Source organism: Danio rerio, chromosome 19 (assembly GCF_049306965.1).
Source record: "Danio rerio strain Tuebingen ecotype United States chromosome 19, GRCz12tu, whole genome shotgun sequence".
Classification (NCBI taxonomy): Eukaryota; Metazoa; Chordata; class Actinopteri; order Cypriniformes; family Danionidae; genus Danio; species Danio rerio.
The window spans coordinates 49,819,998-49,833,755 of record NC_133194.1 but is presented as its reverse complement, the minus strand read 5'-3'; the positions used below and the strand labels follow the sequence as shown (position 1 = coordinate 49,833,755).

Sequence of the window (13,758 nt, the reverse complement as noted above, 5' to 3'; positions counted from 1 at the left end):
CTAGGAGGAGTTCGTTAAGATACAAAGCCTGGAAATGGCAAAAATGCCACTTATTTGCCGCAGGAAGTTAAAAATATCCGACTTCCTGTTGGGTTTGAGTTATGGCTCCAAGAGACTTTTTCGTATGTTTTGGCTTGTTTAAGGTGTGTGCCAATTTTCGTGCATGTGCGTGATTCGTAGATCAGGGGCTCTTCCGTTTAATTTTTATAGGTGGCGCTGTCGAGTCATTTTGCCACGCCCACTTCATTATTGTTATGAGGATGTGTTCAGGAGAGGACTTTTATCCACCATGTTAAGTTTCAGGCAGATCGGACATTGTGTGCTTGAGTTATAAGGACTTCCTGTTCCATGGCGAAGCGTTGAGGTTTGTCATGCCGCCACGGACACGCCCCTCTGCGAAAACTCTAGATCTTCACAATATATCATCGCTAGGGCTTTCAGATAACACAACCCAAATTTGGTGCTGATACAAAAAAATTTGTGGGAGGAGTTTGTTACGATGTAAAACATGTCATTTCCTGTGGCCAGCAGGTGGCGCTATAACTGTATCTGGATATTGGCATGTAAACTTGTTCAGGTCAGGACTCTTATCAAACGTGTGAATTTTGAGGCGGATCGGATAATGCATGACTGAGTTATAACGACTTCCTGTTTTGTGGCGAATCGTCAAAGTTTGCGAGGCCGCCACGGACACGCCCATCGATGAAAACTCTAAAGCTTCGCAATTTAACATCGCCAAGGCCTTTAGATGACAAAACCCAATTTTGGTGTCGATCGGATAAAATCCCTAGGAGGAGTTCGTTAAAATACAACGCCTGGAAATGGCAAAAACGCCACTTTTTCGTCGCAGGAAGTCAAAAATATCCAACTTCCTGTTGGGTTTGAGATATGGCTCCAAGAGACTTTTTTGTATGTTTTGGCATGTTTGAGGTGTGTGCCAATTTTTGTGCATGTGCGTGATTCGTGGATCGGGGGCTTGTCCGTTTAATTTTTCTAGGTGGCGCTGTCGAGTCATTTTGCCACGCCCACTTCAGAAGACCATAAAAAAGGTAAATTTTCGCCACTTCTGAGGCGTGTGCAAAGTTGCGTGAGTTTTCGGGCTTGTTTAGCCCCTCAAAATCGCGATTCATTGGAGAGAAGAATAATAATAATAATAAACGGAGCAATTCCAATAGGGCCTTGCACCGTTCGGTGCTCGGTCCCTAATAATAATAATAATAATTAAAGCTGCAAGCAGCGATGATAGGGACCTCGCACCCGGGCTCACCGCCGCCCGGTGACCTTACGATGACAGAGAACAGCGAACAATAATAATTTAAGCCAATATATAAAAAAAGATCTAAGAAAATCACAGATTTATGCCAAACTTCCTCCTGTCAGCAGGTGGCGCTATAACTGTGACTTAAGATTGGCATATAGATGTCTTCCGGAGAGGAATCTTATCAACCATGTGAAGTTTCAGGCACATGGGACATTGTGTGGCTGAGTTATAAGCCAAACTACCTTCTGCCAGCAGGTGGCGTTATGACTGACTCAATATTGTTATGTGGATGTGTTCAGGAGCGGACTTTTATCAACCATGTGAAGTTTCAGGCAGATCAGAGATTGTGTGGTTGAGTTATAATAACTTCCTGTTCCATGGCGAAGCGTTGAGGTTTGTCATGCCACCACAGACACGCCCTTCTGCAAAAACTCTACATCTTCACAATATATCATCGCTAGAGCTTTCAGATGACATCACTCTATTTTGGTGCTGATACGGGAAAGTTTGTGGAAGGAGTTTGTTACAGTGTCAAACATGTCATTTCCTGTTGCCAGCAGGTGGCGCTATAACTGTAACTGGATATCGGCACGTAAACCTGTTCAGGTCAGGACTGTTATTAAATGTGTGAATTTTAAGGCAGATCGAATATTGCATGCCTGAGTTATAACGACTTCCTGTTTTGTGGCGAATCATCAAAGTTTGCGAGGCCGCCACGGACACGCCCATCGATGAAAACTCTAAAGCTTCGCAATTTAACATCACCAAGGCTTTAAGATGACAAAACACAATTTTGGTGTTTACCAGATAAAATCCCTAGGACGAGTTTGTTAAAATACAACGCCTGAAAATGGCAAAAGCGCCACTTTTTCGCCACAGGAAGTTAAAAATATCCGACTTCCTGTTGGGTTTGAGATATGGCTCCAAGAGACTTTTTCGTATGTTTTGCCATGTTTGAGGTGTGTGCCAATTTTCGTGCATGTGCGTGATTCGTGGATCGGGGGCTCGTCGATTTAATTTTTCTAGGTGGCGCTGTCGAGTCATTTTGCCACACCCACTTCAATATTGTTATGGGGATGTGTTCAAGAGATGACGTTTATCAACCATGTGAAGTTTCAGGCAGATCGGACATTGTGTGGTTGTGTTATAAGGACTTCCTCTTCCATGGCGAAGCGTTGAGGTTTGTCATACCGCCACGGACACACCCCTCTGCGAAAACTCTAGATCTTCACAATATAACATCGCTACAGCTTTCAGATAACACCACTCAATTTTGGTGTTGATACGATAAAATTTGTGGGAGGAGTTTATAACTCCGTAAATCATGTCATTTCCTGTGGCCAGCAGGTGGCGCTGTAACTGTATCTGGATAGTGGCATGTAAACGTGTTCAGGTCAGGACTCTTATCAAGCGTGTGAATTTTGAGGCAGATCTGATAATGCATGCCTGAGTTATAACGACTTCCTCTTTTGTGGCGAATCGTCAAAGTTTGCGAGGCCGCCACGGACACGCCCATCGATGAAAACTCTAAAGCTTCGCAATTTACCATCGCCAAGGGCTTTAGATGACAATACCCAATTTTGGTGTTGATCGGATAAAATCCCTAGGAGGAGTTCGTTAAAATACAACGCCTGGAAATGGCAAAAACGCCACTTTTTCGCCGCAGGAAGTTAAAAATATCCGACTTCCTGTTGGGTTTGAGATATGGCTCCAAGAGACTTTTTCGTATGTTTTGGCATGTTTGAGGTGTGTGCCAATTTTTGTGCATGTGCCTGATTCGTGGATCGGGGGCTCGTCCGTTTAATTTTTCTAGGTGGCGCTGTCGAGTCATTTTGCCACGCCCACTTCCGAAGCCCATAATAAACGTAAATTTTCGCCACTTCTGAGGCGTGTGCAAAGTTGCGTGAGTTTTCGGGCATGTTTAGCCCCTCAAAACCGCGATTCATTCCGGAGGAGAATAATAATAATAATAATAATAATAATAATTAAAGCTGCAAGCAGCGATGATAGGGACCTCGCACCCGGGCTCACCGCCACCCGGTGGCCTCAGGATGACAGAGAACAGCGAACAGTAATAATTTAAGCCGATATGTTTAAAAAAATCGGAGAAAATCACCGATTTATGCCAAACCTCCTCCTCTCAGCAGGTGGCGCTATGACTGTGACTCAAGATTGGCATGTAGATGTCACCAGGAGAGGAATCTTATCAACCATGTGAAGTTTCAGGCAGATCGAACATTGTTTAGCTGAGTTACAAGCCAAACTGCCTTTTGTCAGCAGGTGGCGCTACGACAGACTCAATGTTGTTATGTAGATGTGTTCAGGAGAGGACTTTTATCAACCATGTGAACTTTCAGGCAGATCGGACTTTGTGTGGTTGAGTTATAATGCAAACTACCATCTGCCAGCAGGTGGCGCTATAACTGTGACTTAAGATTGGCATGTAGATGCCTTCAGTAATGGAATTTAATCAACCATGTGAAGTTTCAGGCAGATCGGATGTTGTTTGGCTGAGTTATAAGCCTATCTACCTTCTGCCAGCAGGTGGCGTTATGACTGACTCATAACTGTTTTGGGGATGTGTTCAGAAGAGGACTTTTATGAGCCATGTGAAGTTTCAGGCTGATCTGACTTTGTGTGGTTGAGATATAAGGACTTCCTGTTCCACGGCGAAGTGTTGAGGTTTGTCATGCCGCCACGGCCACGCCCCTCTGCAAAAACTCTAGATCTTGACAATATATCATCACTTAAGCTTTCAGATACCAGCCCACCAAACTTGGTGCTGATACACAAAAAAATTGTGGGAGGAGTTAATTACTCTGTAAATCATGACATTTCCTGTGGCCAGCAGGTGGCGCTATAACTGTATCTGGATATTGGCATGTAAACGTGTTCTGGTCTGGACTCTTATTAAACATGTGAATTTTGAGGCAGATCGGATAATGCATGCCTAAGTTATAATGACTTTCGGTTTTGTGGCGAATCGTCAAAGTTTGCGGGGCCGCCACGGACACGCCCATCGACAAAAACTATAAAGCTCCGCAATTTAACATCGCCAAGGCCTTTAGATGACAAAACCCAATTTTGGTGTCGATAGCATAAAATCCCTAGGAGGAGTTCGTTAAGATACAACGCCTGGAAATGGCAAAAATGCCACTTATATGCAGCAGGAAGTTAAAAATATCCGACTTCCTGTTAGGTTTGAGATATGGCTCCAAGAGACTTTTTCGTATGTTTTGGCATGTTTAAGGTGTATGCCAATTTTCGTGCATGTGCGTGATTCGTAGCTCGGGGGCTCGTCCATTTAATTTTTCTAGGTGGCGCTGTCGAGTCATTTTGCCACGCCCACTTCAATATTGTTATGTGGATGTGTTCAAGAGATGACGTTTATCAACCATGTAAAGTTTCAGGCAGATCGGACATTGTGTGGTTGAGTTATAAGGACTTCCTGTTCCATGGCGAAGCGTTGAGGTTTGTCATACCGCCACGGACACGCCCCTCTCCGAAAACTCTAAATCTTCACAATATATCACCGCTAGAGCTTTCAGATAACACTACCCAATTTTGGTGCTGATACGAAAAAATTTGTGGAAGGAGTTTATTACTCTGTAAATCATGTCATTTCCTGTGGCCAGCAGGTGGCGCTATAACTATATCTGGATATTGGCATGTAGACGTGTTCAGGTCAGGACGCTTATCAAGCGTGTGAATTTTGAGGCAGATCTGATAATGCATGCCTGAGTTATAACGACTTCCTGTTTTGTGGCGAATCATCAAAGTTTGCGAGGGCGCTACGGACACGCCCATCGACGAAAACTCTAAAGCTTCGCAATTTAACATCGCCAAGGCCTTTAGATGACAAAACCCAATTTTGGTGTTGATTGGATAAAATCCCTAGGAGGAGTTCGTTAAAATACAACGCCTGGAAATGGCAAAAATGCCACTTTTTCGCCGCAGGAAGTTAAAAATATCCGACTTCCTGTTGGGTTTGAGATATGGCTCCAAGAGACTTTTTCGTATGGTTTGGCATGTTTGAGGTGTGTGCCAATTTTCGTGCATGTGCGTGATTCGTGTATCAGGGGCTCGTCCGTTTAATTTTTCTAGGTGGCGCTGTCGAGTCATTTTGCCACGCCCACTTCCGAGACCCATATCAACCTGCTATTTACACTGCGTTTGGTGTGTGTGCAAATTTTCATGAGTTTTCGGGCATGTTTAGACCCTCAAAAGTGCCCCGATAGGGGGCGGAATAATAATAATAATAATAATAATAATAATAATAAAAAACGGAGCAATTCCAATAGGGCCTACGCACCGTTTCGGTGCTCGGTCCCTAATTAAAGCTGCAAGCAGCGATGATAGGGACCTCGCACCCAGGCTCACCGCCGCCCGGTAGCCTCAGGATAACAGAGAACAGCGAACAATATTAATTTCAGCCGATATATATAAAGAACCTGAGAAAAATCACAGATTTATGCAAAACTTCCTACTGTCAGCAGGTGGCGCTATAACTGTGACTCAAGATCGGCATGTAGATGTCTTTAGGAGAGGCATCTCATCTAACCTGTGAATTTTCAGGCAGATCGGACATTGTTTGGCTGAGTTATAAGCCAAACTACCTTCTGCTATCAGGTGGCGCCATGACTGTGACTCAATAATGTTATGTGAATGTGTTCAGGGGAGGACTTTTATCAACCATGTGAAGTTTCAGGCTGATCGGACTTTGTGTGGTTGAGTTATGAGGACTTCCTGTTCCATGGCGAAGCGTTGAGGTTTGTCATGCTGCCACAGACACGCCCTTCTGTGAAAATTTCAGACCCTAACAAAATGTAATTGCTAGAACTTTCAGATAACAACCAACGAAACTTGGAGCTGATACGAAAAATTTTGTGGGAGGAGTTTATTACTCTGTAAATCATGACATTTCTTGTGGCCAGCAGGTGGCGCTGTAACTGTATCTGGATATTGGCATGTAAATGTGTTCAGGTCAGGACTCTTATTAAACATGTGAATTTTGAGGCAGATCAGATAATGCATGCCTGAGTTATAATGACTTCCGATTTTGTGGCGAATCGTCAAAGTTGCGAGGCCGCCACGGACACGCCCATTGACAAAAACTCTAAAGCTTCACAATTTAACATCGCCAAGGCCTTTAGATGACAAAACCTAATTTTGGTGTCGATCAGATAAAATCCCTAGGAGGAGTTCGTTAAAATACAACGCCTGGAAATGGCAAAAATGCCACTTATTTGCCGCAGGAAGTTAAAAATATCTGACTTCTTGTTGGGTTTGAGATATGGCTCCAAGAGACTTTTTCGTATGTTTTGGCGTGGTTGAGGTGTGTGCCAATTTTCGTGCATGTGCGTGATTCGTAGATCAGGGGCTCGTCCGTTTAATTTTTATAGGTGGCGCTGTCGAGTCATTTTGCCACGCCCACTTCACTATTGTTATGGGGATGTGTTCGGGAAAGGACTTTTATCAAGCATGTGAAGTTTTAGGCTGATCGGACTTGGTGTGGTTGAGTTATAAGGACTTCCTGTTCCATGGCGAAGCGTTGAGGTTTGTCATGCCGCCACAGACACGCCCCTCTGCGAAAACTCTAGATCTTCACAATATATCATCGCTAGAGCTTTCAGATAACACCACTCAAATTTGGTGCTGGTACAATAAAGTTTGTGGGAGGAGTTTGTCACACTGTAAAACATGTCATTTCCTGTGGCCAGCAGGTGGCGCTATAACTGTATCTGGATAGTGGCATGTGAACGTGTTCAGGTCAGGACGCTTATCAAGCGTGTGAATTTTGAGGCAGATCGGATAATGTATCACTGAGTTATAATGACTTCCTGTTTTGTGGCGAATCGTCAAAGTTTGCGAAGCCGCCACGGACACACCCATCGACGAAAACTCTAAAGCTTCGCAATTTAACATCGCCAAGGCCTTTAGATGACAAAACCTAATTTTGGTGTTGATCGGATAAAATCCCTAGGAGGAGTTCGTTAAAATACAACGCCTGGAAATGGCAAAAATGCCACTTTTTCGCTGCAGGAAGTTAAAAATATCTGACTTCCTGTTGGATTTGAGATATGGCTCCAAGAGACTTTTTCGTATGTTTTGGCATGTTTGAGATGTGTGCCAATTTTCGTGCATGTGCGTGATTCGTGGATCGGGGGCTCGTCCGTTTAATTTTTCTAGGTGGCGCTGTCGAGTCATTTTGCCACGCCCACTTCCGAGACCCATAATAAACGTAAATTTTCGCCACTTCTGAGGCGTGTGCAAAGTTCCGTGAGTTTTCGGGCATGTTTAGCCCCTCAAAATTGCGATTCATTCCGGAAAAGAATAATAATAATAATAATAATAATAATAATAATAATAATAAACGGAGCAATTCCAATAGGGCCTTGCACCGTTCGGTGCTCGGTCCCTAATAAACGGAGCAATTCCAATAGGGCCTACGCACCGTTTCGGTGCTCGGTCCCTAAATAAGAAACGGAGCAATTCCAATAGGGCCTTGCACCGTTCGGTGCTCGGTCCCTAATAATAATAAACAGAGCAATTCCAATAGGGCCTACGCACCGTTTCGGTGCTCGGTCCCTAATAATAATAATAATAATAATAATAATGGTAATGATAAATTATAATTATTATTAATAAATATTTAAATAGTAGTAGTAGTAATAATAATAATAATAATAATAATAAAAATAATAAAATATAATATTATTAATAGTAATAATAATAATAATAATAATAATAAAAATAATAATAGTGGTAGTAGTAATAATAATAATAATAATAATAATTATTATTATTATTATAATAATGATAATAATAATAATAATTATTATTATTATTATTATTATTATTATTATTATTAATATTATTATTTCTATTCTTATTAGAACTCTAAAAAAGGGCTGTAAATTCTGACATTAAAATACTCGTATTTTTTATGGATTACATTTTAGCCCTAAATTCTCATTATTTTTTTTATTGAAATCTTCATGCTTTGCTGCTCTCCTTCAAACCACCAGATGTAACTGATGTCAGAATTTATAAAAAAATATTATAATCTCTCCTATAACATTTAGTCATTTTTAAATAGTACAAGTAATACTATTTGTGTTGTTTCACTTAACTTAAATATTTTATGCTGAATTATTGTTAATTATTTATGTATTACTATTTATATATTTACTAGTATTATAATTTGACAATTTAAGTCAATACCAATATTTAATTTGGTGCACCAAATTATTTGTAATATTAAAATATTTTACAAATATACAAACAAAACAAAGCTCAAAATAGTTAAACTGAAATCTAGTTACATTATATATATATATATATATATTTACATATGCATAAATCCCTCCACAACTCATGATTTCCATTGCTTTCATTGTTTATTTTTTTCAAGTTTTTGCTGGTTTTCCTCGAGCTGGAGGAATGCAGAGAATTATTCATATACTGCTCATTACTGATTCATACTGATCTGGATCAGTTATGCTGTACTGTAATTATTACTGTCGAAAGCACCTGCGCAGCATTATGAGATGTTTCAGAAGACTTTCTGCGGCTGTTTACAGCCGAATGGATTCATTACAGACATGGAAATTATTCCAAAATATACTGTGTGTGTGTGTGTGTGTGTGTGTGTGTGTGTGTGTGTGTGTGTGTGTGTGTGTGTGTGTTTGTGTGTGTGTGTGTGTGTGTGTGTGTGTGTGTGTGTTTATAGCAAATTTTTATATTTCCTTATTTATTTTTTATTTAATTTATGTAATTTTAATGATGTTGTGTTATTTTTATTAATACTTTTTCTATTTGTTGTTTTTATTTATTTGTTTTATTTTTTTATTTTATTTAAGATTTTAAGTCATTCATTTTTTATTGTTATTTATTTTTACTTTATTTTTTATTTATTTACAGACAAAAGTGTGTATGCGTAGAAATGACATGAGGAAACATACAGTACTGCTTCCCATCCAGGCTCCAGTCATGCGCTACACATTTAATCAGGATTGGGTGTAATGAGTTACAAAGTAACCGGTTACTGTAATTAAATGACTTTTTTTAAGGTAAAGGATTAGTTTTCAGTTTTAGGTCATTTAATTAGAGTTACTTATAATGTTCTTGCCATAAAAGTTGTAAATAAGATCAATTCAGAGCAGCAGATGAATCATTTCAGATGAAGAATAATCAATTAATAATGACCTTTACAAAGACACCCTCATAATCTAAAACAGGGGTCACCAAACTTGTTCCTGGAGGTCCGGTGTCCTGCAGAGTTTAGCTCCAACCCCAATCAAACACACCTGAACAAGCTAATCAGGCTCCTACTAGGTATACTTGAAACATCCAGGCAGGTGTGTTGGGGCTAGTTGGAGCTAAACCCTGCAGTGACACTGGACCTCTAGGACCGAGATTGGTGACCCCTGATCTGGGTGAATGGCTGGTGGAATGTATCCGTATAGCTGGAGTGCCCTCTAGTGAGCCTGGTGGATACTGCAGCTAATGACCGTTACAAAAATATATCCAGAATCTTAGTGACCCGACCCCAAACTGAGCTTTGCTGACTCTCTCTCTCTCTCTCTCTCTCTCTCTCTCTCTCTGTGTTGCAGGGTTTTGGAAGCGTGTCGGGCGAACACTGGCTGGGGAACGAATTTGTCCACGTTTTGACCAATCAGAGGCAGCACGGCCTCCGCGTGGAGCTGAGTGACTGGGACGGACACCAAGCCTTTTCTCAGTACGACAGCTTCCACATCGACAGCGAGAAACAGAAATACAGGTACTGCAGTGCTGGTCCTTATTAGGGATGTTCTGATACCCTTTTCCCCTTCCTGATATCGATTCCGATACCTGAGCTGAGGGTATGGTCCAATGCCTGATTATCTGTAGAAACAGTTGTGTATACCACTAGCCCTGTATAAATTGACAGAATTAACTTAGCATGCTTCAGACTTGTCCATTAATAAAACATGAACAAATACCTACAGTGAACTAGAGTATGGGTGACATGGTGGCTTAGTGGTTAGCATTGGGGCCTCACAGCAAGAAGGTCACTGGTTCGAGTCAAAGCTAGGTCAGTTCTTCCGGGTGCTCCGGTTTCCCCCACAGTTCAAGCACATGCGCTATAGGGGATTTGATGAACTAAACTGGCCGTAGTGTGTGTGTATGGGTGTTTCCCAGTACTGGGTTGCAGCTGGTTTGTGGGAACATCTCTATTTTTACTTCTCAAGCTTCTGTTAGATCCCTGCATTCATTCATAGTTTTACTTTCTTTGGGATTTACTGAATAAATGCATTTCAAGGCTGAAGCTGTTGGGAGAAATCAAGCTGTTTGTTTTAAATCTATCTGGGGTTGAATTAGGGTTGGATGTCACAACACAAAATGCTTCTATATTCAGCCCCTATTAGTCACTTAGATGTTTTTTTTCTTCTTCACAAAATAGACCAAAAGCAAAGTCTTTGTTGGATGCACTTGTGTTTGCAGGTGAAGCTGCACACTGTTGGTGCTGTGGAGAGACTTTTGTACAATGTTAAAGTGATTTGAGTGTATTGCAAGAGTCAAAGTTTATTGATAAAGCATTTTCTATTAACGACAGCTGTTGACTAAAGTGCTGTACTTTGTTCAATAAAGTCAAACAATAATAAAACATAACGAAATATAATATAATGTTATAAAAATATTGAATAAAATAAAATGGAATTAAAAAGTTTAATTTAATTTAACAGAATAAAACAGTTAATTTAATTGTTATAAAATAGTGAATTGAATTTAATAAAATAGTTAATTTAATTAAATATAATATAAAAATTTAATATATAAAGGTTAGTTGAATGAAATAGTTAATTTATTTTGATAGTGAATTTAATTTAACGCAAAAAAAGTAGTTAATTTAATTCAATAGTGAATTTAATTTAGTTTAATGGAATAAATAGTAAATAATTTTAATAATGAATTAATTTCATTTCATTTACTGGAATAAAATAGTTAATTTAATTTATTAGTGAATTTAATTAAATTTAATTCAATAAAATAGTGAGTTTAATTTAATGTAATGGAATAAAATAGTTATTTTAATTTATTAGTAAATTTAATTAAATTTAATTCAATAAAATAGTGAGTTTAATTTAATGTAATGGAATAAAATAGTTAATTTAATTTATTAGTGAATTTAATTACATTTAATTCAATAAAATAGTGAGTTTAATTTAATGTAATGGAATAAAATTGTTAATTTTATTTTAATAGCGAATTTAATTTTATATAGTTGAATGAAATAGTTAATTTAATTCAATAAAATAGTAAAATTTTTAATAGTGAATTTAATTGAATTTAGTTAAATGGAATAAAATAGTTAATTAATTTTAATAGTGAATCATTTAATTTAAAGAAATAAAATAGGAAATTTATTTAATGAAATAGTGGATTTAATGAAATAAAATACTCAATTTAATTTAATACATTTGTGATTTTAATTTATTTTAATGGACTAAAAATATTTAATGTAATTAAATTTAATTTAACAAAAAAAAAAGTGAAGTGAAGTGAAATAAAATTCAGCTCTCACAAAGTGTTAAACACTAGACTAAAAAGATAAAGTTTTAAACTTAAAAGCAGAAAGCGTTTGGGCCTTTCTAACCTATAGATACACAATGCACAAAAAAAATGTGCTGTATAAATGCTCATTATTCACTATAGTTGAGGCAGGTGCATTTTATGAAAACACTCGCTGCACTTCAGACTTCTGGATCTTTAATGTCCAGCACACTTGGCCAGTCGGAGCTGCTGAAGAGTTTCAGGAATCTAATCAACATTCTCATCTCTAAAAATAGATGTGTTCTCTGTAACAGTTATGCTAGCAATCACACACTGCCAAAACAAAGCACAGAGTTCGACACCTCCGGCACTTCAGATCAGACCTTCAGATTCCAGCTTTTTATTCTGCATACTGTACGGTATACACTGAGCAGAGCCAGCAGATGCGGTATGGAGATATGCATATCTACTGTGTTCACTTCTAAATCCCAGCAGCAGCAGCTTGTTTTTATTTTTTTTTCTTACAAAGGAATTTATATGCTGTGCCAATGTGGTTTGTGCTCTTTAGTTCTGGTTTATTCAGAAATAACTTATCAAGGTAAGGTTACAGGCAGGAGTAAATAAAAAAAGAAGGATGTTTTAAAAGTGTGGAGGGAAAACTGGGAAGAAGGAGAAGGAGAACTGACCAACTCATAAATGTTTTTAGAATTAAACATGAGACAAGAATAGCTGTTGTTGAAAAGTTTTAACTTTAATTAAATGTTTTGAACCACGTGTGTGTTGGTGTATATACAGAAATCAGAATTATTACCCCCCTAAATTATTAGCTGCCCTGTTTATTTTCCCCAATGTCTGTTTAACAGAGAGCAGATATTGTTCAGCACATTTCTAAACATAATAGTTTTAATAACGCATCTCTAATAACTGATTCATTTTATCTTTGCCATGATGACAGCACATTATATTTGACTAGATATTCTTCAAGACACTTCTATACAGCTAAAAGTGACATTTAAAGGCTTAACTAGGTTAATTGGGGTAACTAGGCAGGTTAGGGTAATTAGGCAAGTTATTGTATAATGATGGTTTGTTCTGTAGACTATCGAAAACAAAATTAGCTTAAAGGGGCTAATAATATTGACCTTAAAATTGTGTTTTAAAAAATTAAAAACTGCTTTTATTCTAGCCGAAATAAAACAAATAAGACTTTCTCCAGAAGAAAAAATATTATCAGACATCCTGTGAAAATTTCCTTGCTCTGTTAAACGTAGTTTAGGAAATGTTTAAAAAAAGAAAATCAAAGCGGGCTAAAAATTCAGACCAACTGTGTATATGGGGTGTAACAGTAGTAATTTTTTTAATGCATTTGCCCCAAACCATGTTGAATATGTGTGTCTTATTGTTTGTATTTTGTTTATATAAATACACACGAGAATAACACTGTTTTTTATCATTAAAATGCGCCATATAATCAAAATTTCATTTAAAATAGACATCATGCATTATCGGAGTCTAAATGACTCGACGAATTTTAGTTTTTTTCCTAAGTTCTGAAAACTGGGATGCATTTTAAATTCTGCACCCTTACACTCATCTGCATGCTGTTGTTTCCTAGAATTGTTACCGCTGATCAGAACTAGGCGTTGAAACGTAAGCATTACCGTTCATTAAATGTCCGGTCCTTCAGGATTTGATTGAACCCTTTCCTCTCTGGTGCACAGATTTGAAAAACAAGTTAAGATCATGAAACTAGAGTTTCATAACTTTCAAATGATGCCTTGTTTTTGATAAATAGTTGAATATGTGCAATAAACGAAGGTAATAAATTTCACAGTCACGCCTAGCCACGCCCCGACGGCCCAAATACAGACCCCTGCTTACTATGGGGTTAAAAAAATATATATATTTTAGCAATACTTAAAAAAATCCACGGTATTTCTCTCTTCCACTCCCTCTGGAAA

General features: G+C 38.3%; 1 protein-coding gene across 3 annotated transcripts in view; it reads left to right on the top strand.

Annotated features, from left to right (window-relative positions):
* The window catches only part of angpt1 (angiopoietin 1), a 405,920-nt gene that overhangs the window by 356,764 nt on the left and 35,398 nt on the right, over nt 1–13,758 (top strand). For all 3 annotated transcript variants that reach the window (XM_073930480.1, NM_131813.1, XM_073930479.1), the window contains 1 exon segment: nt 9,877–10,043. In XM_073930480.1, coding sequence (XP_073786581.1) covers nt 9,877–10,043 — 167 coding nt within the window.